Source organism: Nyctereutes procyonoides, unplaced genomic scaffold, assembly GCF_905146905.1.
Source record: "Nyctereutes procyonoides isolate TBG_1078 unplaced genomic scaffold, NYPRO_anot_genome, whole genome shotgun sequence".
NCBI lineage: Eukaryota > Metazoa > Chordata > Mammalia > Carnivora > Canidae > Nyctereutes > Nyctereutes procyonoides.
The window spans coordinates 32,269,351-32,297,202 of record NW_026575042.1 but is presented as its reverse complement, the minus strand read 5'-3'; the positions used below and the strand labels follow the sequence as shown (position 1 = coordinate 32,297,202).

General features: G+C 44.2%; 1 protein-coding gene across 1 annotated transcript in view; it reads right to left on the bottom strand.

Annotated features, from left to right (window-relative positions):
* EPHB1 (EPH receptor B1) overlaps positions 1 to 27,852 on the bottom strand; it is a 431,779-nt gene that overhangs the window by 32,891 nt on the left and 371,036 nt on the right. The window contains exons 11-12 of the mRNA XM_055321648.1: positions 23,414 to 23,661; positions 15,449 to 15,664 (exon numbers count right to left, since the gene is read on the bottom strand). Of these exons, the coding sequence (XP_055177623.1) occupies positions 15,449 to 15,664; positions 23,414 to 23,661 (464 nt within the window). The remainder of the gene's footprint in view (positions 1 to 15,448; positions 15,665 to 23,413; positions 23,662 to 27,852) is intronic.

The window sequence follows — 27,852 nt, the reverse complement described above, 5'->3', positions numbered from 1 at the left end:
CTCTTGCCTCTGTGTGCTCTTAGAGGGCTGGGTTGAAGGGCCTACATTCCCTTTCCAGGAGAAACACCTCACCTTAGAGAGATTTGCTAGACCCACAGATCTCTTTTTGTGAGGCAGCTCTGCTCCGTGGAGGGCTCATAGGCCAAGCCCTGTTAGAAGGCCCTGTTAGGTCAGGTGCACAGGACAGGCACCTCCACCCTCCAAATCAACTTGTCTACCAATGGTAGGACTCCTGAAGAACTAGAAGAAGGTTTGCAAAGACTTCCAGAATCTCAGGGCTGGTCAGAGCTTTCAGAACTTGCGAAGTCCCTGTTGCATAACCCCTTAGGCCATAGGTCTTTGAAGGCAGTGCTCCTGCAAAGATGTACCACCACTTCATGAATTTAGCAAACAGGGATTATAATATGTTTGTTTTGTTTGTTTGTTTGTTTGTTTATTTAGCTTTTCCTTAATTATCATGCAGTAAGGTTCTCCTGACTGTGGGTAAGTTCCAGATGTATATCCAAGACCTTCCATGTTGTGTACTACATTCCATCCTTTCTCGTCTGATTGCCCACCTGTCCAGTGATAGAGGTAGAGTTGGTCTCTTAGGATTCACATGAGCTTGCTAGGGCTGCTGTAACATAGTATTATAAACTGAGTGGCTTAAAACAATAGAAATTTATTGTCTCACAGTTCTGCAGTCTGGAAGTCTAAAATCAAGGCATTGGCAGGGCCAATCTCCCTCTGAAATTGGCAGGAGACAATCCTTCCTTGCCTTTTCTAGCTTGTGGTATCTGCTGGCAACCCCTGCCTTTCCTTTGCTTGTCAATTCATCCCTCCAATCTCCACCTCTGTCATCACATGGCCATCTTTACGCTGCGTGCATCTGTCTAAATTTTCTGCATCTAATAAGGATGCTGACGATTGATTTTAAGGTCCACCCTCATCTAGTATGACCTTATCTTAACTTGATTATATCTGCAAAGACCTTATTTCCAAATAAGGTCACATTCACCAGTTATGGGGTAGGGGCTCCAATGTATCTTTTATTGGGGGGAATACAATTCATCTGATAACAGGGCCTTTCGAGGTCTAACATAGCATGATTTTACTGGCCAGCACACCCCTTCCCAACATCAGCCAAATTATCCTGTTCACTACCCAATGAGCATACGAGTTACTTTTTTGCCTCTTCAATTCTGATCAGGCTATTACTTCTTTCTAGAAAACTCTCAGGCTCTGAGCCTTCATAATAACCTTATCCATTTACCCATCATCCATCCAGCCAGCCAGCCAGCCAGCCTATAAGCAGTCACTGAGTATCTTTTATGTGGCCGGTTTTACTGCTTAGTTCCTATCTAATTCATCTGGGAGCCTTCTCCATCCCCGTCTCACCTCCACTGAAAGCCATCTCCTTCCTCTATGCTTATTGTTCCACACTTTTATTTACTAAGCATCGAATCAGGAAAATAAGCCTACATTTTAGTGAATGATTTACAAATACTACTGCCAATCAACATATTAAAAATAAGTAAAGTTGGTTTCTTTCTCTAGCAGAGGTCCTTGCCTCTTGCCGGAAATCAATGATCCTTGATTGATTGGCTCATTAACTTCTTGATGGACTCTCATTGGAACCTCCATTGAGAAGGCTCACTACCCTCTGCTGGGAGTGCTTCACCCCAGGCACCCTCACAGTTCAACCTTGCATTTCTTCACAGGGCTCCCCAGCCCAGTCTCTGAAGAGTAGCATCTGGGGTCTTATTTCTGGTTCTTCCTTTCTTCTTAGAACCCTAGACTTCATAGTTTGGATCCAAGCTACTATGGGCCCACCTGAGCTGCCCACACAATTCCTACTTCTTGGTGCTGACTCACCCCAGCTTGTCACCTCTCACAACATCCTATGGCTGTTCCTACAGGAGAGCTGCTTCTCCCTGCTCTGAGCTTGAGCACAATCTCGGCCAACAGACTCCTCGCCTTCGCACTCTGTCCTTGCTGAGGAAGTGAGCCTGTGTCCTGTTTGGGGACAGGCCCCATGAGGCACTGGCCATACTGTCCCCCCAAATTCTCTCCTCTCTATCTTTGGGTTTCAGCCCAGGTGTTCCTTCCTCGGGGTCCTGTGATATATACATGATGCATACTTCCCTACAGTGTGTAACCATAATTACACAGCTAATTGCTTAATTAGTTGTTTCATGTCCATCTTTTTTTTTTTTTTTTTTTTTTTTGTCAGGAAGGAAATGCAAGGAGCTCAGGAACCGTCTGTTTTGTTAACTGCTGTGCTTTGCACATACTAAGCGCTTCACAAGAATGTGTTGGCTGGGCAAGCAGCTAGTGGAGGCACTGCATGGGCCCACACCCAGGCGGCTGGCCCCTCCTCTGTGGTGACAGGCATGATGACAGGCACAGAGAGGGGAGGGCTTTGCCTGCCTGGCTTCACACACCAGGCTCAGAACAGAGAGATACGCTCCAGAGAAACCTGACTCGAGCCTCACTCCAGCCCCTGGGGGTTCTGAAATCCCATCCCCATCTCACTTGTGCTAATAATATACTGGCCTTACTAATAATAATTACGCTGAGTCTTCTTCAAAAGGGCATTTCAGTCAGGGCCTGATATCCCTAACTGAGCATGTGGTGACAAAGTGACCCGGGAGAGATATCAGAGCAAAGAGGAGGCAGGGCTGCTGGAAGAAGAATGATCTGAGCTGCAGAGCATGGGGCAGAGTGGCATTTGAATTATTCCTCCTTCAGATTAATTAATGCTATAGAAGAATTTCCAGGGGACCGGGACTCGGTTTTATTCTGGCTGCAATTAAAGGGTCTCCCCTCCTCTCCTTGCTTGTCTTCATTCCTCTCCACTCTCCATCCACCCAAGAGATGGCCTGTTATCCAAGCTCAATGATTGAAAGAAGAGTGAGGAATCATAATTTGAAAACGGCCTCTTGAGGGAAGCCATGGATCAGACAGGGAGGAGAAGTATGGCTTAAATGTAAAAACCCACCAGGAACTGAGGGGAGAAGCAGCGCTGGACCTGCGGTCACTGGACAGAAAGCCAACAGACCTTCCTCGTTCGAAGGACAAAGGTCCCAGCCTGCGCTGAAACCTGTCAGACAGATGGTGACCCAGTTAGCAGCAGCTTCCTCAAGTCGGAACTGCAAAGTGTAGGCAGAGGAGCTTTCTCCTGAAGCCCTGCAGGAAGTATTATCTTCGAGATAACTTTCTGCTTTCCTTGCACCTTTTAAGGATTAGGCACATTATAAAAGAAAAAAAACAAAAACAAAAACAGAACAGTCTAGTACAGTACTACAGCATGGAACCCATTCCTCAGCGGTAACAAAAGAGACCGCCCAGCTATCACCCTGCACCCGCTTAGGTTTGTGCCTGTGGGTGGCTGCCTCTGGGGAGTCCAGGTGTGTGCATTTCTCTGCGTGTCTCTGACTATGCTTTTGCGCATCTCTATGTGTATGCTGTACTACCTATGTGTGGGTGTATGCGTGTGTGCACACACAAGCACACATGTGCCTTCTGTGCGTGTTGCTGACAGTAGCTGCTCACCATAGGCTTTAGGAAAATTCACAGAGTCCTCCTGTCCTCACTACAGAGTCACCTACCCAGTCTGTCCCCCAGGAGGGCTGTGAACGGCATTGCCAACCCCTGGTGGTACAGCAAGTCTCTGGCAGCCTGGAGAAGCCTGTGCTCCCAGCTCCACCCTTGGTCCCCTGCTGTTTTGGGGAACAGTGAGGTGGGTCCACCTCTCCTCTGGGGTATGTGAGAGAGAAGGGGGCTCAGATTGTTCACCCTCTTTTGAGCAAGTCGGGCTCAGAGCCTGGCATGAGGCTGAGGTTTTGTTCCATCAATCTTTTCTCCGTGGATTGCCCCTTTGAAAGACTACCAAGCCAGTTCCTTAGAGAGATAAGAACTCTCCATCCTAGACTTGGGTGATCCCCTCAGGTTCCCTGAAATATCTTCCTTCCTTAAGCACTTGTTTACTTAGAAAAGGTGGGGGCCAAACAAACCCAAAGCAAGAAAACCCTCTCTGGGTTCAACCCCACTTTATGGGCTGCCTCTTCACTAATGACCGTGACAATGAACATGACTGAACTGTTAATTTATATGAGTTTTATTCTATGGACCAGAAGAATCTTCAGACTGAAGGTAATCACAGATCTGACCCCAACTCTTTAATATCAACTGCAGGATCTCTAGGGCTGATTAATATTTTTAGTTTTGTTTTGTTTTGTGTTTCTTCCAAATAGCTGACGGATGGGAGAGGGGATCAGACTCTGGGAGCTCGGTTATTAGGGGAGCCAAGTGGCAGGATCGGAGTGAAGACCTTGAGCCCTGGAAGCAGGTGCTGGTGTGGGGCTCTGTGGTGGGGACCTCTGCCAGGATCATGCCTTCCCCACCTCCTCAGACAAAGGTGAAACTGAACCAGAGGAACAGGGGCTCCAGACGACGACGACACAGAGACACGGTGTATACATGTGGCCCCGGGGCCTTCACACTCCCCTGGGGTTGGAGAGGGAGGAAGAGCTCCAAGATGATGGAAAATACATTTCCTTCTCCAGACTGACAAGATGAGGACTCTGTCAGACTTGCTTTGCTTTTTGAAAAATAATTGACATTTCTTGCAATGCAAGTATGTGAAGTAAAAGTATGCTCCCTAAAATAGTCTCAATGCAGTGGCTCTCCAAGTGTGGTGCTCGGGTAGTGGTATCAGCATGATCTGGGTGCTTGTGTGAATGCACTTCCTGGGCACCACCTCAGACCTACAGACCTGAAACCATTGTGGGGGGTGAGGGGTTGGCCAGAAATCGGTGCTTTCACAAGCTCTCCGGGGTTCCTGGTGCACAATGGGATGTGAACACTGCCGTGGCAATGGATACAGTAACTCAGCTGCCTTTTCTCCTGCTCTCTCCTGAGAAATTTTCTTCAAAATCCTTCCACAGCGATCTTGTCACAAGAGCCCTTAATTGTCTTTTGTGAGTGTCATCTTTTCCTGGGATTCTGGAGGCTCTCTGCTTTATTGTTTTCTGTTTCAGAGTGACTAGGAATAGGGAAAGTTAGAGGATTTTTTTTTTTACCAGTTCTCCTTGAGAATGTATGTCTGTGTGTGTCTTCCATGGGTTATGGGTTGGGAGAGCATGGAAAGCACTCATGGCAACACCCACAATGGTCATATAAGCTGTGACCAGGGCAGGACCAGATCTGGGGGTTGTTTCCAGTTTACCACATGGGGTCTTATGAATCTCACAAGTTCTCACAAATCCCATTTGATGGATGAGGAGACCTAAGGCCAAATTTACGGAGCATAGTTTGGATGCAAGTCCTGCATTCTTCCTATCATGTCAAAGAACTATACTGCATGTCTGAGAACAAGAAAGTCCTAGAGAGGGTCTTTTTGCTCCTTTCCTCACTGACACTGCTGAAGATAGGGCTCAAATGGGCAACATAATAACATGGAATTAAAATACAATTTTCTGTGAAAGCAAAGGCCCTACAGGTTTCAGCGCAGAACGTATTGTGGCTGAAACAGATGTTGTCCCCTAGAAACACAGCGAGGATGGAGACTTCAGCCTAGACAGTAACTCATGGGAATAACGGGGGGGGGGGCAGTGGGAGAGGAGGAGACAAGGGTCCTGCCCCCATCATGACATGGGATGGCTGAAATTCATCACAGGGGAACAAGGGCCTCTGCAGAGCACATGGGGGGAGGGCAGGGCAGGCCTGGTCTCCCCCAGCAGGCTCAGGATGAGCCGGGCGCCAGGTGCCCACACGGATTGTCCTCGAGGAGAGGCGGTCCTTGGTCCCAGGGCGAGGATGGGCCCTCGGAGCCCAGGGCCCAGAAGGGAGCAGGAGATGAGTCTGACACAGAAGGGGCAGATCCTAGAGGAAGTGCCACAGCCGAGCTGTCCCTGAGCCGGTGCGGGCACTCCATGTAGTAAAGGAGGACAGCAACAGGCAGCGCAGCAGGTAAGGAAGAGCTGGCAAAAGGAGACAACTGTCACAGAAGGACAAAGGTGCAGCTGGCAAATTGTCTGAGAAGATGGCTTCTGCCTCCTGCCAGGAGGGGCAGATGCCCAGGCAACAGCTCTGTTTGAGGTTCACAGAGGAGGCAGGGGGCAGAGAATGCCAGCAGACATTAGAAGAGAGAAAGCAAGGAGGAGGAGAGACCGGCGGGCTCCGAAGGCAGAAAGCATCAGAAGCTGCAGAAACACAGTGTGGGAGGGGCTGGGGCCTGAGACAAGAGGAAGGAGCAGCAGGAGGAGCAAAGGAGAAGGGGCTGAGGGAGATCAGAGGCGCCTTGAAGATGGAGCGCAGTTCCTGATGAAACAGGGAGGGCCTGCAGGGAGCAAGGCCAAGGGAAGGCACGGAGCAAGGCCGGAGACTTCTCAGAGAGACAGCCCGCGGCTCTGAAGGATGGGAGAGTTGACACTACTTTGGCAGAGGGAACCTAGCTGAATACTAAGGAGGGAAGATTTTTTTTCTCACAAAGGGACTGGATGGGGTCTCTCTCTACTGAAAAGAACAGAAAGCAAACCACGTTGGAGTATAGCTTTTGACTTAACCAACGGAAAGCCACCACGCAGAGAAGATCTGTGGGATCCTGTTGGGGCTCTGTCCACCAACATGGCTGATAAAAGGTGCAGATGGGGTTTGTGAGTGTGCACATGAGCCCCCAATACAAAGAGTTCATCAGACATGTGGCACCTTTCCTGGTACGTGTGTGCCTTTTTCCCCCCTCTTGGTAACAGAAGACAGGACGAATAATGACCAGAATGTGACCTCTGATGTCAAATCTTGAGAAGGAGGCTGTTCACACAAGCACGGTGTTGTGGATTGCATGCTCGTGTCCAAAATGTATGTGCTGAAGCCTTAACCCCCGATGTGATGGGATTTGGAGGTAAGGCTTAGGGAAGTTACTAGGTTTAGATGAGGTCACGAGGGAAGGACCCCTAGGATGGAATCAGTGTCCTTAGAGGAAGAGGAGGGGAGACCAGAGTTCTTGCTCTCTGCCACATGAGGATACGAGGAGAAGGCGACCATCTGCAAGCCAATAAGAGGACCCTCACCAGGAACCAAATCTGCCAGAAACTTGATCTTGGACCTTCCAGGGTCTAGAAGAACTGTGAGAAATAAGTCTGTTGTTCCAGCCCCCTAGACTACGGTATTTTGTTATGGCTGCCCTGGAAAATCAGGACAGATGGGAATGGGAATGTGAACACTCATTCCAGTATTCAGACACGTTTTTTCCCAAAATAAAGTTCTGTGAATCATACAGATGTGAGACCCCAGCCCAGCTCAAGTATCTGTTCCTCTTAAAGGGTGGGAATGTCACAGCAGCTCAGAACTCCTTAGTTTAGTGGGTTGATTCCAACCATAAGAAAGCACAAAGGAACAAATTCTCTATCTGTTCATTATTCCAGGAGCCTGGTGGGAAAGAAATGATCCTGGGGCTAGAAATAGCAATTTAAAGAAGGAAGACCTGGGGAAAAGTATGGTGGAGAATTAAGACAGAATAAGTGATAAAAGCTGAGGGCCAAATAGGGAAAACTAGAAAACTTTAATAGCTATTAATGAGGTCTTCACTTAAAGAGCAAAACAAGATGTATTAGAAGATGATGATGTTTTAAAGGTCTTGAAAGAACTGCATGAAATAGGAGAATTAAGATGGAATACAGAGGTCTTAAGGATTGTTTTAGGGAACTGCTGATTCAGGGTTAAGGAGCTGAAGGTTCCACTTTTGGTGTGTGGGGGTGATGCTTCCAACAACCAGACTCTCCAGTGAGTAAGAACAAAATAGAAGAGAAGAGACAGGAAATAAGAGGAAGAAACATAAAGGAAAACTTCTAAGCATTCCAGAAACTGAACAGCACAAGGCAAGTTTCACCTTTTGCGATTTTGCTCTGAGGACCTTCTGCCCTGTGGCTAAAACTCCAGTTGAAAATCCTACCCCTTTTTTGGCTGGAGGAGCCAAGGGAAGGAGTCAGGATAATCAAGGTGGCTGGTGAGCTGGGGCTGGGAGGACTCCCTGGAAACAAGAAAGCCATGAAGAAGGAATCCCAAATTCCAGATATGAACTTTTCCTGATTCTCTGGCTGACCCCTGAATCATGCATGGATGACACAGACTGAAAACCACAGGAGCTGAAATCTGAGCTGTTGCCCACTGCAGACATGACAGTGTGCAGGCTGAGTCTAACCGAGTTCACTTCCTGTTAAATCAGAAGCATTGACACTCGATCAATGTAACAGCACCTAGAGGCTCTACATCATAACGTTCGTAATGTGTGTGATCCACAACTACTAGACATACAAAGAGCCAGGGAAATGTGACCCATTTTCATGGGAAAGAGAGATGCCAGCCTCAGGACGACCTCAGCTTTAAAGCAGCTATTATAGCTATGCTCAATGAGGTAAAGAAAAATATGCTTATAATGCATAGAAGATAAAACACCCCAGTTGAGAATTGGAAATTATAAAAGATAGATTAATAAGAAACCATAAAAGCTAAAAAAGACAATATCAAAAAAATCACTAGATGAACTTTCTTTTAGCAAAATGGAGATGGCAAATGAAAGAATCAATGAACTTAAAGATAGTTATAAGGAATAGAGAAGAAAAATTGGGGAAAATAATTAACAGAGCCTCAGGAACCAGTGGAACAATTTCGCAGGTTCTACATATAGGTAATTGTATTGTACGTGGTGTCATGGCTTTGAGGCACTCTCACTCTGCATTTTTTTCTCTACCTCTTTATATATTAAAAACCTCAAATTCACACCAATGTCTTCAAATCCAATTCAACACCATGTAATTCATTCTAGTTTTCATGTTTTCCATATTTGTATCTCCCTTTCCAATGACTCCCATTATCTCCAATATATTTCCCAATCTCCCTGTAAATAGATAATTTCCCAACCTTGCTGGGCTGCCAGCTCCCTCAAACGTGGGTCTAGATTCTAGGCATGCCTCCTTTGCTTGATACATCTATCTTGGTTGGGCCTGCCAAGTGGCCTTTTGGTGAAAGATGAAATGAAGAAAGCCAATAAAGTATTTTGCTTTGTTTTGAAAGATGAGAAGGGAAGAGATTGTAAGGGAAAGGCAAGAGAAAAGCCAGGTTATTTTTCTAAAATGCAAATTCATCACCTTTTGGTCATGTATATCCATCTATGTGCACGCGCGCACACACACACACACACACAGTCCTAAAATTATTCCCCATTGCTTGAAGCCCCTAAGTTCCATCATGAGGGTCCAGGAAGCTGCTGCTGAACTCTTTGGCCAATTTCTTCCTCTTTTTCCAAATTCCAGGCATAGGGGTCCTCTGAACATCTTTAATGTTCCATTTTCTCTGTTGCTACAGGGCCTTTGCATGTGCTATTTATATCTCTCAGTGTTCTAACCTACCCCTTTCATCTGGGTGACTTATTCTTCAAATCTCTGTTGGAGTACCATCTCCTCTTCTGGAAGCCCTCCTTCATCCCCCTAGATATAGTCAGATTATATTGTTACTTATTGTTTTATTCAAGTTCTCACAGAACACAAGGGCTCTTCTCTCAACAGGTAATTTTGCACTTATTTGCCTATGTGTCTAACTAAAGTCTCTTTCCTCATTAAGGAAAAGTCTCTTTCCTCATCACTGTGAGTGATGTGTGGGAAATGTCTCTTTTTGATCCTATTTGTGTGCCTAGCCTCAGAGCAGTACTGACACATAGTAGATGTTCAATAAATAACTTTTCATGTGAATAAATTCTTTGTATTTTTATTTATTTTTATTTTTATTTATTTTATTTTTTTTACGATAGTCACACACACAGAGAGAGAGGCAGAGACATAGGCAGAGGGAGAAGCAGGCTCCATGCACCGGGAGCCCGATGTGGGATTCGATCCCGGGTCTCCAGGATCGCGCCCTGGGCCAAAGGCAGGCGCTAAACCACTGCACCACCCAGGGATCCCTCTTTGTATTTTCAGAAACACAAATTGATCAGCAAACATGTTATTTGTTTCTGTTTTGGATAAAAAGCGAGCCTGGAGAAATAATATAATAAATATAGTGAGTCAGGTTAACATAACAACTGTGAAGGAGACTAAGAGCTCTTAGATCTTGGGGTTGGTAAGCTTTATCATTTAGAAGAAAAACAAAAATTGCAATAGATGATCTAACTAATGTATACAAGAAAATCAGGTGGAGAATCCTTTACCTAAAATACTTTTAACATAAGGCATATACAAATATTTGGTTCACATAATTATTTAGGTGATTCACAGTCCTTTCAAAGGTAAAATCAAGTTCCATTCAAACTCCAAATGTAAGTATAGGTATACATGTGCATGTTTTAGAATTGGAAAAAGTGATTTTAAATCACATATGAGAGAAAAGATTTGAGAACAGCTAACAAAGACTTTCTTAAAGGAGTAGAGAAAGATAACTTATTTTATCCAAACAGCAAAATTTTTGCTAAGGTTATTATAATCAAAATAATCCAGGTAGTAAAACTCATACTAACATTATTATAACCAGAACAATATGGCTGGGCATAGAATAAACAAATACATCAATGGAGCAGAAATGAGAATCAAAACAAAGTTCATATATGCAACTTAACATATGACAAGGATGACAAGTGATTCAATAAAATATGATAACATATTTAATACATGGTATTGACATAACTATCTATTCACCTGTATGAAAACAGCATAAAAATATAGATCCTAACACATACTCAAAAAGAAGTTTGAAAATACACCTTGAGTCTATCAACAAAAGAATAGATATATAAATAGTGAACTTACAATAAATAGGAACAAATTATTGCTACACACAACAGTGTGAATGACTCTCACAGACTGCAACCAAACACAAAGAGAATATGCTGTCTGATTCCACTTATGTGAAGTTCTAGAACAGGCAAAACAAACCCATGGTTGAAAAAAGAATCAGAACAATTGTTGCCTCTGGGTGTGGGGGCGGGATGAGAGTGAAATGGTTAGGGATATGAGGGAGCTTCCTAGTGTGAAGGCAATGTTCTGTATCTTGACAGGGGTTTGGGTTGCACAGTTGTATGCATTTGTTAAAACTCAATAGATGTACACTTAAGACTTATTCATTTCTAACCAAAATCTCTGAGCTGCAGCAAAGTGGTTTTAAGATGGGGGTTCATAGCAATATTAGGCCTAACTTAAGAAACAAGAGTGATCTCAAATAACAATTTAATATTACACCTAAAGGCAATAGAAAAAGAAGAACCAATAAAGTCCAAAGCTAGTAGAAGGAAGAAAATAATAAAGATCAGAGCATAAATAAGAAATAGAGATTTAAAAAACAATGGAAAATATCAATGGAACTAAGACCTGGTTCTTCGAAAAGAAACTAAATTGACAAATCTTTAGCTAGTCTCACCAAGAAAAAAAGGGAGAGGGTGCAAATAAAATCAGAAATGAAAGAAAAGAAATTATAACTAATACCTCAGAAAACAAAAAGTTATAAGAAAATGCTATGAATAATTATACAACAATAAATTGGAAAATCTAGAAGAAATAAAGACTTTACCATCTTCTAAGGCTGAATCATGAAGAAACAGAAAATCTAAATACACTGATTCCTAGTAAGGAGATTGTATCACTAATCAAAAACTTCCCAGCAAGTATAAGTGCAGGACCAGATAGTTTCACTGGTAAATTCCACCAACCATTCAAAGAAGATATAATACATATCCTTCTTAAACTCTTTCAAAAAATTACAGGAAACACTTTTAAGCTCATTTCATGAGACTGGTATTACCCCTACACCAAAATCAGACCAAGGATCCATAAAAAAAGAAGAAAATTACAAGCCAATATTCCTGATGAATTTTGATGCAAAAATACTCAACAAAATATTAGCAAATTAAATTCAATAATACATTGAAAGGATCATATGCTATAATCAAGTGGGATTTATTCCAGAGATGCAAGGATGGTTCAATGTCTACAAGTCAATCAATGTCATATACAGCATTAACAAAAAGAAGGATAAAAACCATATGATCACTTCCAGACACAGAGAAAGCATTTGACAAAAGTCAACAGCCATTTATGATGAAAACTCTCAAAGTGGGTATAGAGGGAATGTACTTCACCATAATAAAGGTCATGTATGACAAGCCCATGGCTAATATCATACCCAGTGGTGAAAAGCTGAAAGCTTTTCTTCTATGATCCAGAATAAGACAAGGATGCCCACTCGCCTCATTTTTATTTAACATAGTATTGGAAGTCCTAGCCAGAGGAATTAGGCAAGAAAAAGAAATAAGAATCATCCAACTTGGAAAGGAAGAAGTAAAGCTGTATTTGCAGATGACATGATACCTTATATAGAAAACCCTAAATGTTCCACCAAAAAACTGTTAGAACTAATCAATGAGTTCAGTAAAGTTGTAAGATATGAAATTAATGTACAAAAATATGTGGCATTTTATACACTAATAATGGACTATCATAAAGAGAAATCATGGAAACAATCCCATTCATAATTGTATCAAAAAGAATAAAATACTTAGGAAAAAATTTAACCAAGGACATGAAAGTCCTGTACACTGAAAACTATAAGAGATTGAGGAAGAAACTGAGGAAGACACAAATGGGAAACTATTCCATTTTAATAGATCAGAAGAATTAATATTATTAAAATGTCCATAACTACCCAGAGCAATTTACAGATTCAGTGCAATCAATCCCTGTCAGAATTCCAATGGAATTTTTTATAGAGCTAGAACAAATTATTCTAAAATTTACATAGGATCACAAAGAAAACTCAAATAGCTAAAACAATCTTGAGAAAAAAGGACAAAGCCAGAGATATCATAGTTTTTGATTTTCAACTATCCTGCAAAGCACTCAGAGTAATCAAAAACAGTACGGTATTGACATAAAAACATAAAAACAAGAAGAGAATAGAGAGCCCAGAAACAAATGCATGCCTATCTGGTAATTAATTTATAATAAAGGAGCAAAGAATATACAATGAGGAAAGGGCAATAAAGAGTGTTGGGAAAACTGGACAGCTACATGCAAAAGAATGAACCATTATCTTATGTCATATACAAAAGTCCGCTCAAAATGGGTTAAAGACTTGAATGTAGGATCTAAAACTATAGAACTCCTAGGAGAAAACTGGTGATAAGCTCCTTGACATTAATCTTAGTAATGCTTTGTATTGCATCTGGTGTCAAAGGCAAGGGAAACAAAAACAGAAATAAACGGGATCACCTCAAACTAAAAAGCCTCTGCACAGCAAAAGACACTATCAAAAAAATGAAAAGGCAAGCTCCTGAATGGAGAAGATATTTACAAATCATATATCCAATAATATCTAATATAAAGAACTCATGTAACTCAGTAAAACAACAAACAAACCGATTTAAAAAATGGGAGAAGGATCTGAATAGATAATTTTCCAAAGAAGACATACAGATGGCCAACAGAAACATGAACTCTGGAAATGCATCAACAAAATAAGATGGAGTAAAGAATGGACAGAGGAACAGATCAGATGGATAGTTATATAATAAAACAGACATAGCAAGATATTAATTCTAAAACATAGGTGGTAGATAGATGGCTATCCTCTGTAAATTCTATCAAGCTCTCTGTATGCTTGAAATTGTTCCAAATAAAATCTTGGGAAAAACAAATAAATTTCAAGTGTGCTTAATATTTAAATACAGAGAAACCCCCCCCCAATAAGATAGTACAGGAAACTTTAAAAAGCACTTTATAACTTTGGAGCGAAAGAAATTTTTAAGTAAACCAGAAAACCCAAGAAGACGTAGAGAGAAAAGATGCATATTATTGACTGTTATGAATATTAACCACTTTTGGAAGCCAAACAATATCATAAATAATAGCAGAAGGACAACAGATGGGGGGTAGGAGAACTAATTGTATCATATGTGGAGACAAAGGGTTAACATCCCTAATATAAAAAGACTTCCTACAAATTTCTAAGAAACCAGCAAACAACCCAACAGAAAAATAGTTAAAGACATGTACAGGTAATTAACAGAATAGGAAACATGAATCCCAGTAACTGTGTGAAAAGACAGTAAAGTAATATCTCTAACAGTCAGTTGAAAATGCAAACTTAAACAAAATGAAGTGTCATTTTTCATCTTTGGATTGGCAAATTTTTAAAGATTGATCACCTTCAGTGCTGGTAAGGATGTGGGAAGATGGGCACCATACATTCCCAGCAGAAAGTCACTGTTCACAAACTTTTAGAAAAGCAGTTTGGCAGGAAGAATGCCCATGAGAAAAGCAAGGCAGAAAAACAGGCATAGTATGATCTCATTTTTATAAAATAAAAAATTTCAAATTTTGAACAATGAAAAAAATGTGAAAAGAGACACACCTGATTATTAAAGTTGATGCTTCAGGACAGAGGTTGGTAAACTACTGACTGGTCACCTGGATTTTTATAGCCAGTGAGCTAAGAATGGTATTTATATCTTTTTAAAGGGTTATATTTTAAATGGTTATTTGATTATCTACACAATATCCTCTGTGTTGCCTCTTGGCCAACAAAGCCTAAAATACTTACTACATGATGCTTCAGGGCAATTGTGGTTTCTTGGTTACCTTGTTTCCCCTTTACTTCTCTGTATTGTTCTTATTTTTATAATAATATATTGGGAGTGGACATAAGGAGACAAGAGGAAACCATGGAGACCAGTTAGGAAGCTACTAGAAGGGAATAGGTCAAAGAGAACGGTGCTTTGGAATAGGGTGGGGGCTGTAGAGAAGGAAAGAAAGGAGCAGGGTGTGAGTCATGGAGGGCTTGGACGGGATGGTGAGGCAGAGAGAAATCAAGGCTGACTCCCAGATTTCCTTCATTAGTTGAGTTGGTGCAACCACTGAGACACAGAGATTGGGGAGGAAAATGGAGTAAAACAAGAGCTCTGCTTTGGACCTGTATGAGCTAGGTGCTGGCCATAGGTGACCGGAGCTGCTTGGACTGTGGAGAAGGAAGCTGAGCAGGAAATGCAAGCGTAAGAGTACTCATCATGCAGATGGTACTTCAAGCTGTCTGGAAGGCCCAGACAGGGAGAAGAGAAAGGCACCAAGGGTCTGCCCGGTGACCAAGTACCCAACCCCACCAGCACCTACTTCTGCTCATGAATGTCTCTGATGCCACTGTCCAGCTGCCTGGATTCCCCTCTGATGCCCAATGATTTTCCATTGGCCAAGGAACACCAGGACTCCCGAGCAGACTTCCTGACTCTTCCTTATGGCCTAGGCCCAAATGCTTGCCTGGACAACCAGCTGCTATTGTTTCTCCATATGGCACCTGCCTCTCCCAGTAGAGAGAGAAGTTCAGGTCCCAATCCCACACAGTGTGACTGACCACAGGTCCCTAGCCCAGCCACGTGTGCAGCCACTTTTTACTCATGCCATGCTTTTATCCAAGAGTATCAGGAAGGACTCACCAAGGAGCTGGTGTAGGTAGGGTCTGAGGTGTCATCCTGGAGGTAGCGGGAAAGGCCAAAGTCGGACACCTTGCACACCAGGTTACTGTTGACCAGGATGTTCCTAGCAGCCAGGTCCCGATGCACATAGTTCATCTCGGCCAGGTACTTCATGCCCGCGGCAATACCCCTGAGCATCCCCACCAGCTGAATCACCGTGAACTGTCCGTCATTTTGCTGTAACGAGACACAAAGGACATTGGGATCAAGATGGGCTTCAGTGGTTCAACAGAAGCCGAGTTGCTACAGCCTTGCTGCTTGTCAGCCTCTGCTGGTAGCTGGCCATGCTGCTCACTGTGCCCTTCTCCCTCCCATTCTCACCCTCATCCCTCTCCTTGAACGCTCCGCTCTCTCCTCCCTGTCGATTCCATCTCTAAATTACATCTCAAAGCCATCCACGCCTCTCCATCTCCACTGCCTCCATTCTAACCCAGTCACCGTCATCCATCACCTGTAACAGCCTCCCAGCACCTGCCCCCCCCCCCTTTTCTATACACAGGAGCTAGAGCCGTCTTTGCAAGACATAAATCAGGCCATGCCACTCCCTGGCTTCAAGCTCTATAACAGCTTCCCATTTCATTAAGGAAAAGCTCCAAACTCCTTAGCATGGCCCCTGGGACCCCGGGGGATCAGCCACTGCCTCACCTGCCAGCCACAGTGACTGGCGACCCCTCAGTCCTTTCCCAAGCCAAACTCTTCCTGCATTAGGGTTCCTGCTCATGCCATCCCTGCTGCTCTTCCCCACAATCAGCACCATCCGCCTTCAGGTCTCCACTTAAGTGTCCCTTCTTTAGAGACAATGTCTCCATAACTACTACTCTCCTGCTCCAAATATACCTAGCACGTCCTATCTTACTGTCTTTAGTGCATGCTCTTATTTTTTTTTTAAGATTTATTTATTTGAGAAGGGGAGGGGCAGAGGGGAAAGGGAGAGAGAGAATCTCAAGCAGACTCCCCCCCTGAGTGCAGAGACTGGTGCGGGGCTTGATCTAATGACCCTCAGATCACTACTTGAGCCAAAATCAAGAGCTGGATGCTTAACCAACTGAGCCACTCAGGTGCCCCATCACAAGTTTTAGGTGTGTGTGTGTATGTACACACCTGTCTGTCTCTCTCTGCAGCTTGACTCTAACCAATTTGAAGACAAGACCCTCTCTCTCATGGTCACCACAGTATTCCCAGGGCTAAGAACTTTAATGTAAATAGAAAAAACTCAACAGACATATGCTCAATTTATGACTACATATCTCCCTGTTTCCAGAACTAAATGCTGAAGGTGTCTTCTTTGGGTCCTACCAGGGCTGTCGACCTCGACATTGGCATAACTGCACCCACCTCAAAGGGATCAGTGACAGGAGAAGCACAGACACGGCGTCTGGCATGTGGGCCCTCTTAGCCAATGGGAGCTCTTGCTTCTCCTCCTCAGGCCAACCTACAGGGCTGCCCTCTTCCAGTCAATGGTGGGTTCACCGTTTCCTGGGTGAGCTCTCCTTCTTGGCTTGATGACACACCTCAGTGAATGAACCACCCTTCCTCCTGCCCCCAAAACCTCCTGGGTCTTGGCTTCTGCACACACTGGTTAAATCAGTGGAGCCTGTGCTGTGTTTCCAACAACACGTTTTCCCTTCTAATCCAGCTTCAGCTGATGCCCTAAGGGCTATAAGTTGTATTCTATAGGTAATGCATGGCCCAGGCACTGAGCTGCTTTGACTAGGGGAGAGGTAGAAGGAGGTGGAACATCCTAGATCTAGTGTAGTTACTGCTGGGCACAGGCCAAGGCATCCACTCCCCAGCGGCCTCATGTGAACACAGAAAGCATAAACGGTGGGTGCAGCTCCCATTTATTGAGCACCTGCTGCCTGTGAGATGATACACAATGCGCTCACATGCACTACCTCACTTAAATATATGTGGGATACATCATTTATGCATGTGTTTCTACAAATGCATTTTCTATGCAAAAATAAATAAGGAAAATAAAACGGCTATTGCAAAAATACCCTGTTTATTCGAGAAAGCCCCACCAATCAAAAAGTCTAACCATGATAGTGGGAATGTTGAAGACTTCCTCATGCAAGATTGTGAACCTAGGTCTGTGTTCCAGGGTCCTGCCCCTCGATCAATCAGAGTGAGCCAACTGATTCTCCCTCCACTCCTTCCTGAGTCCCCTGCCAGAGGCAAACCCCCCAAAACACACTGGGATCGACATACCCCAAGTTCCAGACTGTTTCTAACTCAAACTTTAACCCCCTCCAAGCCTGCCTGGAATGCTTTCTCTGCAATATTTTCTTCTAACCAACTCCAAAAGGAAGTGCGGATCTGCTTTTTTGGAAACTCTGACTGGTGTTCAGCACATGGTGCCCATCTGCGAGAGCTGGATGTGCCGTGAGTGATGCGAATCCTCCTTCTCACTAATGAACTTCAATCAACACCTCCTCGAGAAGTTAGCCAGGCTTTTGCTAGCACCATTCATTTTCTCTAAGTAGGTCTCTGGAGACCTGCCTCCCCAGAAAGTTGTCATGCAACTTCTGTATATTAGAAAATGTATCTCAGCTGCGAGTCACAAGGGTCATATTTTTCCAATTCAGTTTGTTACTTCCTCTCTGTAAGTGTAGACAACAATGTGGTTAAAAATGAATGTCTCCCCAAAGAAGCTGGCTTGTAGATAGATTTTGGGGAGGGGACTGGTGCTGGTTGTAAACAATCCTGGAAAAAGAAATGTTGAAAGAATGTGCAGCAATATGTCTGTTTCTACTTTAAATCACGTAAGCCTTCATCAAACAGCTTTACTATCTGATTTGTTTTAATATTTAGATCAGTCATCCTTATAGTTTCTGGAGTCAACAAAGGCCAAGAAGTGGTTAAAAGTCCTGGCTTTGGAGGCAGACAGACCCAGACTGGGGTCTAGGCTCCACCACTCACTAGCTGTGTGCCCTTGGGCAAGTTATTTAACTTCCAGAGCCTTCCTTCCCACATCTATAAAACAAGAACACAGTGTCCATTCTTCATAGGATTTTGGTGAGATTAAATGAGACAATGTGAAAGGACAATATTCACGGTGGCCGTGAATATTAAGACAGCAGCAATGACCACTGGTGTTATCAGCCAGGCCATAATGTCTCAGAAACCACCTCCTCCACGTGCTCAGATGCCTGGTGAGAGGGATGGAGGACACTTGGGGGCAAGACTATAGGTTCCCACAGCTATCTGGTGTGTTAGGGAGACACCTTAGGATCACTGCCCCAGGAGAACCTAGTTCACAGTGCATTCTGAGCTCAACAGGTTGACATCTGTAGTAGAGCCCCCCAACAGCCCACACCCCAGCTAATGATGCAGGCTGAAAATTTGGGTCAGTTAATTAACAAACATGATTTCTTCCATTTCGTAACTTTTGAATGGCAAGTCATACTTCTAGAATATGTTTTGATCCTCCTTTGTGTAAGGCAGGTGATGGTTTCAGAGGATATAAAGGAAGTCTGGAAAGTTTAAGTCATCAGCCTTAAATCACTGTGTGGCTTTGACTTATAACAAGAATCTAAGTCCAGAATACCAAATTACTTCACTGACATCCCATCTCTGATCAACTGGTAACGACTTCCTCAAATGTTGTGTGGAGAATAAGGCTGCGTATAAGCTTTGCAGCAAAAAGTGACATGATTGATTAATGATGTCTGCCAAGGTCATAGAAAAAGAAAGAGTAGAGGCATGTGTACCTCAAATATGCTACTTTTATTTGAATCTTTTAACTCTTGTTCAGGGCCTTTTCCATGGAATATGCTGACTTTGCAATGGCAACACATTTTCTTTAGAACCTGAAGGGAAATCACATATCACAATAAGACAGGATCATGCCCATTGAGTTCATAATCCTGGTGAAACTTAAAGATATAATAAGTATATTAAGATCCCCTAATATGATCAACTATTTTATATCAAGTTCATTGGTATAACTCTCCAAGAGGAACTTCCAAAGATAAGAATACCAGCAGACAGAGATAAACAAGACAGAAAAGGCCTAGTTTTCTTAGTGACTTTGGAAAAGGGTCAGGTTCCATGCTGATCACATCGTAAAAACACTGTATAGAGAAAAAATACAGGCCTGGGTGAAGTGATTTAAACTTTCTTTCCTTCATGAAGTGCTTTCTGCTGAAATTGCTTTTCAGCAAATTCACTGAAGCCACTTGCTAGCCCTTTTATTAGGCAGGAAGGATTTAGGTATTTCAACTTTCATTGACAAATCCACTTCAGGAAATGAAACCCTTATTTGATTTGTTTGAAGAGAATGAATCATAGATTTTTTTTTTTTAACTGTAAGAGACCTACCTACCTTTCAAGATCATCCAGCTCAATGCCTTTAGTTTATAGGTTGGGAAATTGAGTTAAAAGATTTGCTCAAGGCTGCCAGGTGACTCATAGTGGAGCCCAAAGCAGAACCTAGGTGTGGGATGTCCAATCAGGTGTTCTCTTCCTGACGTCTGGGTTATGATCATCTAGCTCCTGCCCATGAATGAGCCTCCCTGATAAGAAATGTCCACATTTGACATTGCTCATTACCTTCTAAGAGTCTTCCAGTTATGACCACCTGTGGATGAGCCAGCAGTAACCACAAGGCCAATCTAGGCAGGAAGGCCTTACAGAATACATTGACCTTCTGGGCTATGGCACAAGAGGGACATTGATGAGGGGGTGTACCTAAGATTATACAAGAGCCGCCAGATTGAGTCCCCTAGGTTTGAGTGCCAATAAGGAAATATTTCATTATAGATTTCCATGCTACATAACCCATGGTGCTGGCATTTTCAAAAACAGATAATAATGTACCAACTGAACGTGTGGTTAAAAAATAATGGTGCTTCTAATCCTTCCAGAAGGCCAAGGATTCTAAGTCCTGCAATGGAAGAGGGGCAGTGGGTGGGCTGTGAAAAGCCATCGTCCAGTGCACTCCCCAGATTCCCGATGCCCACAGCCTCTCTGACACTGACCGAGAACTGGAGCTGCAGCCACTCTCTAAAGCTGCCATGTCCAGCATAAACCACAGTGACCAGTTTCGGGGTGGGGACGGTGGGGGGAGTGCTCAAATTGAGGACTAACTCTTTTCCTTTCTTCTCTGGATGGTAATCCTAAAATTACACTACTTCCCAGAAGATGGACCCTGTAGAACTGAACTGATGACCCACTTTTCAATTTTACCAAGCAGCAGATACATCAATTAATGTTGCTATGCTCCAGGGTTTGGTAGTAGGGCTGAAATTAGATTTATAGATTACCTGCCTCCATGCCGTGCGAGGAGTCAGAAACGCTTCATTTCCCCTCTCCTCCTGGCACTGCCTGCTCTGGCCATTCCTTTCTTGTCATCCCTCATCCTCTGTTTCCCTGTGTTCCTCTCCTGCCCCTGGCTCTACTCCTACCACTTGGGCCTTATCATCATGAAAAATACCGGTGTCTAACATGCCCCCATGTCCCAGGCCCCACATGGAAAGAGCCCTGTGTGGAGGGAGCATCAGTGTGGGGTTTTGATTTTCCGCAGGCTCCTGAGAATGAATCTCCTCATTCCACTATATGTTCCAGGGAGAAAGTCTGATCACAGTCCTCAAATCACGCTGGGACTCTGGGAAGTACGGTCAGGTGACTCATAGGAAATAAATGGCACCTAAAAAGGTCTGGAGGCTGGTTCCAGAAAATACATTTTCTCCTAACATTGTCTTCTCTTCACTTTTATTTGGTTCTCTTCATGAGATCTCTGATCGCGAATGAACGCCCCAGGAAAGCATGGTCTATATACCCCATTCTGACATGAGAGGTCTGGCTATAGGAACAAGAGACCATGTACATTCAAGAGGACTACATTTCTCCTGCCATTCCCAGATGCTTTTGTGCCAGAAATGGCTTTTCATGTTTTTCACTCAACCGGCATTTACCAGGTGCTCACTGTGTTAGGTACTGGGGGTTTCAAAATAAAAGGCATAACCCATACCCTCAAGGAAGCTGTAGTAGGCAAAGCACATTAGCCCCATCAGTTGTATTCCCATGCCCCCTACAAAACATAAGCCACTACTGCCTACAAACCCAGAGGAGGCAAAAGTGTATGCTTGCTTGCCAAGGTAGCTTTGGTATGTGCAAATGCAGCTTGTAGACAAACCTCTCAGCTATCCTTCCACACCGCAGCCTGTCAGCCCTGTTTCTGAGCCTTGGAGCCACCACAAGCTGCTGAGAGATGACCAGATTGGCCATGTTGGCTCTGGCCTTTGCACACACCGCTCCATTGTTCCATTGTACCTGCCTGCCCCCTTGCCTGCTGGAGAGGTCCTCATTCCCTAATATCAGATAATTCTCCTTCCTCTTTAAAGTTTTCTCTGGATGTTTTCAGTTCGTCTTGGCTCACAACACCTCTTTACACCACATATGGAAACAGAAAGAATCTAGGCGGATGATTGCTAGATGCCTTGGGCACTAATGTCCTCAGAGAAGGGACCGCGGTGGTGGGTTGTAGTGTCTAAGATGGGCACAACAGGACCTCCCATCCCTTATGTGTAAGATGACATCATGTTGTTTCTCATGAAAATGTGGGGTCTATATCCTCCCCTTGAATCTGGGGAGCCCATCACAGAGGTTGAAGAGTATTGTGGAATTTGAAGTTAAGTTACAGAAGTGGTCCATCCTCTGCCTTCTTCTCATGTGGCATTTGTTCTTGGGACTCAGCTTGCTGTGAGGAAGCCCAAGCAAGCCAAGATGAGTGAGTGAGTCTTTAGGTGATTCCAGGCCCCAGATCTCTAACTTCCCCAGCTGACACCACAGGGAACAAAGATGTCCTCAATAAGCCCTGCCCAGATTGCAGATTCATGAACAAAATAAATTATGGTAAGACACTGAAATCTTGGGTGTTTTGTTACATAGCATTAGAGCAATGTCTCTTTCATGTCTATAGGCCCAGCACCCAGGAGAGGGCATGATCTCAGCAGTCACCTCATGAATATTTCAAGATCAAGCAGATGAATGGTCCTTTGATCTGCAGTCCCAGCTACTGTTTGGTAGTTTTGGTGACAATGCATAGCCTGCCACTTGGTATTACCCTGAAGTCCTTGCTCACAAGGCCCTGCCATATTGTGATGCTGCCCGTGTACCCTCTGCTCTCAGGCTCCCCAGCAGTCCCCAGCTGAGGCTCTGGTCCAAGGCGGGACCTGCTGGCTGGCCTGTGTTATGTCAGTTGCCACTCCCCAGACATCGGCATTGTGGATGTTCTCACCTACCCCTGCTCGGAGTCACTCTGTGATGTCCCACAGAAATGTAGGTGGTTCTATGATGGCTCCATGTGAGCATGTATGACAATGACCATTTACAGATCTCCCAGGCATAGGCCTCGAGGCACCCCCTCACCTCTGCTGCAGGTTGCTTTGGAGTCACAATTCCTCATCAAGCCCAGAAAAGACCTGTGAATACTTGTGACACTGTCTGTTCCTTTCCTGCCCAGGAGCACCTCCTCCAAGGGTGGGTGGCGTGGGCATCAGAGAAGGGCAGTCCGTGTTATCTCTGGTGAAAGGAGTAGGCTGGGTGGGCAGCTGTGGCGGGGAAAAGGCAGAGATGGCCACGGGCGTCTGCGTGAATCACAGAGGGCAGTGCAGCAGCTGAAAGTCTCCTCAATCTCCGTGATTCATGCAGATGCCGATGGCCATTCTTCACCCGCCTCTATTCATTCGTATTCATCCAACAAGCATTTATCGAGGCCCTACTCCACGCTATCCTCCTACTGAAGGGTCCACAGGCTTCTCTTTGTTCTATCCTTTTAGGAACAGATCCGTCAACCTGGCTACCATTTCCAACGGCCACTCACATTTCATCGGGTGATTCCCACCGCAGTGTCCTCATGCTGACACGTGTCCCCAGCACTGTACACTGCTAACGTCATCCACACCCTGGAGCTGCTCTTACCCTGAGGAAAGAATCCAAAGCACCGTTCTCCATGAACTCCGTGATGATCATGACAGGTCGACTCTTGGTGACCACGCCTTCCAGGCGGATGATGTTGGGATGGTCAAACTGACCCATGATGCTGGCCTCACTCAGAAAGTCCCGACGCTGCTTCTCCGAGTATCCAGCCTTCAGCGTCTTGATGGCCACGTAGATTTCCCTCTTGCCCGGAAGTTTCAGACGCCCCTTGTACACCTCTCCAAACTCCCCTGCAACAAGAATGCAATCAGTACCCATTTCCTTCCCCGTCTGTGGAACCGCAAGGGCACCATAGTGGTGGGCACAACAGTGCTCAAAGTGGAATTGCCGTGAAAGTGACAGAGATAGAAACAGTGTCCTCTCATTGTGGTGTCCTGATCCCAATCAGTTCACCGCAAACACAGAGGTTATACTAAACGTGTTCCTTGCCTCGGTTCTTCAAAATAGCTCGGGTAACTAAAGGGAAATTTCAGAGTATATATGAGTTTGTTATCCCTCACGTTTGGTTTTTCATTTGTGTCCCAGCTGAATAATCGAAATGAAACGGTCAGTTTCACTTTGGCAGATCATAATTCATTTTTAGCAGAGCCTGACGCAAGAACATCCAAGGGGCTAGGGGATATGTACGGGTGCTTTAGTGCTCTGAATGAGATGTACAACATTTATGTTCCTACACTGCCCTGAAAACTTCTGTGTCTACTGGGTCCCCCCGAAAGCGGACACTGAGAAGTCAGGAAGGGAAGTTAGCAGACACTGTGCAGGATCGAAGGGGAGGAAGCAGGGTTGGCCAGAGTCCCAGATCACAATGCAGACCTGACCTTATGAAAAGAAGAAAGGAGGGAGCAGGAAGGAATGAATAAGGAGAGCTCCAGATGGCCATGCAGACCGGGCTGAAGCAGGCCTGTCAGTTTCATCCACCCCTGGAGCGTTCCAGAATAAAGAGCACTCATGCAGGGAAGGCCCAGGCCCTAGCCTCCCACCGTGCTCGGTCACTGGCCTGGGCTGCCGGGAGGAGCTGGCCTCTGGTGGGAAGGCCGAGGCTGGTCCCGAAGGTGCCCCAGCTGGGGCTGGCAGCTACCTGTATTCCTGGCAGCTGAAGAGCCAAGTGGTTTCTCCGAGCAAACACGAGTGGTACACCTCCAAGGGTGCCGCAGCACTTAAGCATTTGTGCAGTAAAATCACCCGGAGTAAAAACAATTCTGGTGACACTATTTCATAGCTGCTTAAAAAAAAAAAAATCTGTTGAATCTTGTTAAACATGCTTTCAAAAATTATTCTACTCTTTAGCTTGGCTTTGTAACTTCCAGCTCTTCCATGTGAAGCAGTTTTAGCATCTACTTGCAAGTACGTCAGTGACATGTGTGTCAAAAGCCTGATGGGGAGACTCCTGGCTTTCTGCTGGTGGAGGGGGGTCGGGGAGAGACTTCCTCTTTTATCTTTAGTTTCTGGAAGAAAACAATGGACCCAACTGTGAGCAGAATCTGTTGCTGGCCAAAGGAGAAAAGCAAGTTAACATCTCTGTGATTTGGTTGGGAGTTCCCTTTGTTTGTTTTCTCCTGCAGAAGTCATTGGAAGGAAGCTGCAGAAAAAGGGCTTTTTATACAAAATTGCTCCAGAGTCTGGGGGACTTGTTGGAAGCTAGGTCTGGAGTAGAGGTTGGCTCAAGCACCATTAGGATGATTTCAATGCAGAGCTTAAGGCATAGATCATGTGGGACACTGGTTTCGACATTAATCAAATGCTGCTTTGGTGAACTGCTTGAGGTCAGACTAAGTCTCATTCATGTTCCTAGCTTGTAGGACCCACTGTGGTGCCTGGTATGGGGTAGGCATGCCCATAAAAGGTGGGGGGGCATATTTATTACTACCTGTTTGGCTTCTGCTTTGTCTGCTCTTGGGTTATAACCTGTTGGAGACTCTATCTCTGTTTTATTCAAAAAAAAAAAAAAAAAAAAAGGAAGTACCAGTATTTAAATTTCTTATAAAAGATTGTTTACTGCAGCATTTTCTTCTACAGCAAAACACTGTATGCCCATAACCAGGGAAATGGCTGGAAAATGACACATTCATCCTGTGGAATGCCATGAACTACCGAGAACTAGTAGATGAGTCATACGTCCTGACTTGTATTGTTAAATGGGGAAGAAAAGGAAAGAAAGCTACAGAATGTGAGTGCAGTTTGTAGCCAAACAGAGTGTGTGTGGAAGCAAAAGAAAAACAATGGAAAAAAACTACATAAAACTATTTTTAACTTAAAATTATTTTTAAAAATGGTTGCCTTACAAGGTGGGAATAGGAGTGGGGAAGTAAAGTTAGTAAACTTAATTTAGCTCCTTTTATGTTGTTTGACTTGTTGCAATAAGCATTACTTTTGTTATTCAACTGAGTAAAATTTTCTTAAAAGTGCTCCACAACGGGAACCTGTCATATATATGTATGTATGTATGTATGTGTACGTATATATGTGTGCATATAGTATGTGTATATATGTGTGTATATATTTGTATACACACATACATGTGTCTATAAATATACATATATGTGTGTATGCATGTATGATCTATAATATGTGTGTATAGATATTATATCCATCCTTCTGACACCCTGACATAGGAAGTATTCAGTAACCATGAGCTGCATGAATACAAATTGCATATTTGATAAGTATATCGATTGAAGAATATTGGTTAGTATTTCTTCCTTATTGCTATAATACTGAATTACATTTTCTTTTAGTAAAAAGATGGAAGTTGAAGGCAAAGATATGGTAACATTTCTTCTTGGAGGAGATACGACATCAATATCTATTGACCACCTACTATGTGCCAGGCAATGTGCTAGGCTCTTTGCATGTCTTATCTCAGTTTATCCTTGCAGCACCCTTGTGAGTTGGGTGTTATCATGCTCATTTTACTCGTAAGGAAACTGGGGCACAAAGAAAACATGCCCCAAGCCCCCAGCTGCGAGTCAGAGCCAGGGATGCTGTCCAAGCCCACCCCTTTTCCTGTCATACTGCCTCTTGGTAGGTATGCTCACTCAGCGGTGTCGCAGGGAACATAGCCATGTGGATATGAAGTCACAATCCAGGGACCATTGTGCCCCAACAGTGCAGTCACCGTCACAGCAACTCGTATGCAGGGAACTGAAAATGCAGTAGGACTATCTCCTAGACAGATCTCATATTCACTGAAACTTCCTGCCTGGGAGTCAGGTGGGGTCAGAATATTTAGGAATCAGAATATTCATCAATTTCTACATTAGTGTGTGGAGTTTGGAAAGGCTCCAGGGGAATCTGATGTCCTCTCCCCCCCCACACACACACACGGGACCACCACCAGTGGTTCCCAAAGTTGGCCACCCACTATAGGGGAGCAGGTGCACTTCATATAAAGTATAGAGTAGAGGCCTGGGTCCCACCTCTAAGAACTCTGATTTGCTTGTCTGGGTGCACCCTGAGCCTGGACATAGTTAACAGCTGCCCGAAGGATCAGCTATACAATTTATGGGTCAGACTGTGGTGCCAAATGAAACTGAAGGACTTCTCATTCAAAAATTATGAAGGATTTTAAAGACTGGGAGAGCAGTGCATTAAACTAAATGTGGACATGGGGCCTAGGGTGGTGACCTGTGAAGATGGGACTGGCTGCCCAGAGTGTTTTGATGTGCAGCCAGGTTGAGTGCCACGGGCCTAAAGCACCCAAGCATATTTCAAATGGATCGGGGGAAGTGCCAAAGGCCCCAGAATACCTGGACTTTATCACTGCCACTTTGAATCCCTTGGAAAGCAGCGCCTGTGTACAGGCTGCCTCTCACAGCACAGGGCCTGCCACAGAGTGTGGGCATCATAGACGTGAATGAAAAGAAAGAACAAGAAAAGGAAGAAACCAGTGTAGGTGTGGCTTTGGCAAGCTCTATCTACACAGAACAGTGTGGCTCAAACTACTTTCTTAACTGACAAATGTTAGTTCATCGTCTAATCTTTGTGGCTGACTGGTATCCGAGTGCAGTGCTTCTACTACTTGAGCTTTAAATTGCATCCTCTACGCAGGTTGCATCACATAGGTCTTGAAAATTATGAAATAAAAATGTGCTCTCCTGAGAAGATTTTCAGGGTGGTGAAACCACTCTGTCTGAAACTGTCATAGTGATATGTGTCATCATACATTTGTCCAGGTCCGTACAGTATACAACCCCAAGAGTGAACCCTCATGTAAAGCATGGACCTCGGGTGATAATGAAGTGTCAGTGTAGGTTTATCTACCAAGGTACCACTCCGGTGGGGGATGCTGATAGTGGGTGACACTATGCATGTGTAGAGCGAGGAGTATATGGGAAATCTGTGTACCTTCCACTTGATTTTACTGCGAACTTAAAACCACTCTAAAACAATATAGACTTTAAAAAGATGTGCTGTTCTTGGGT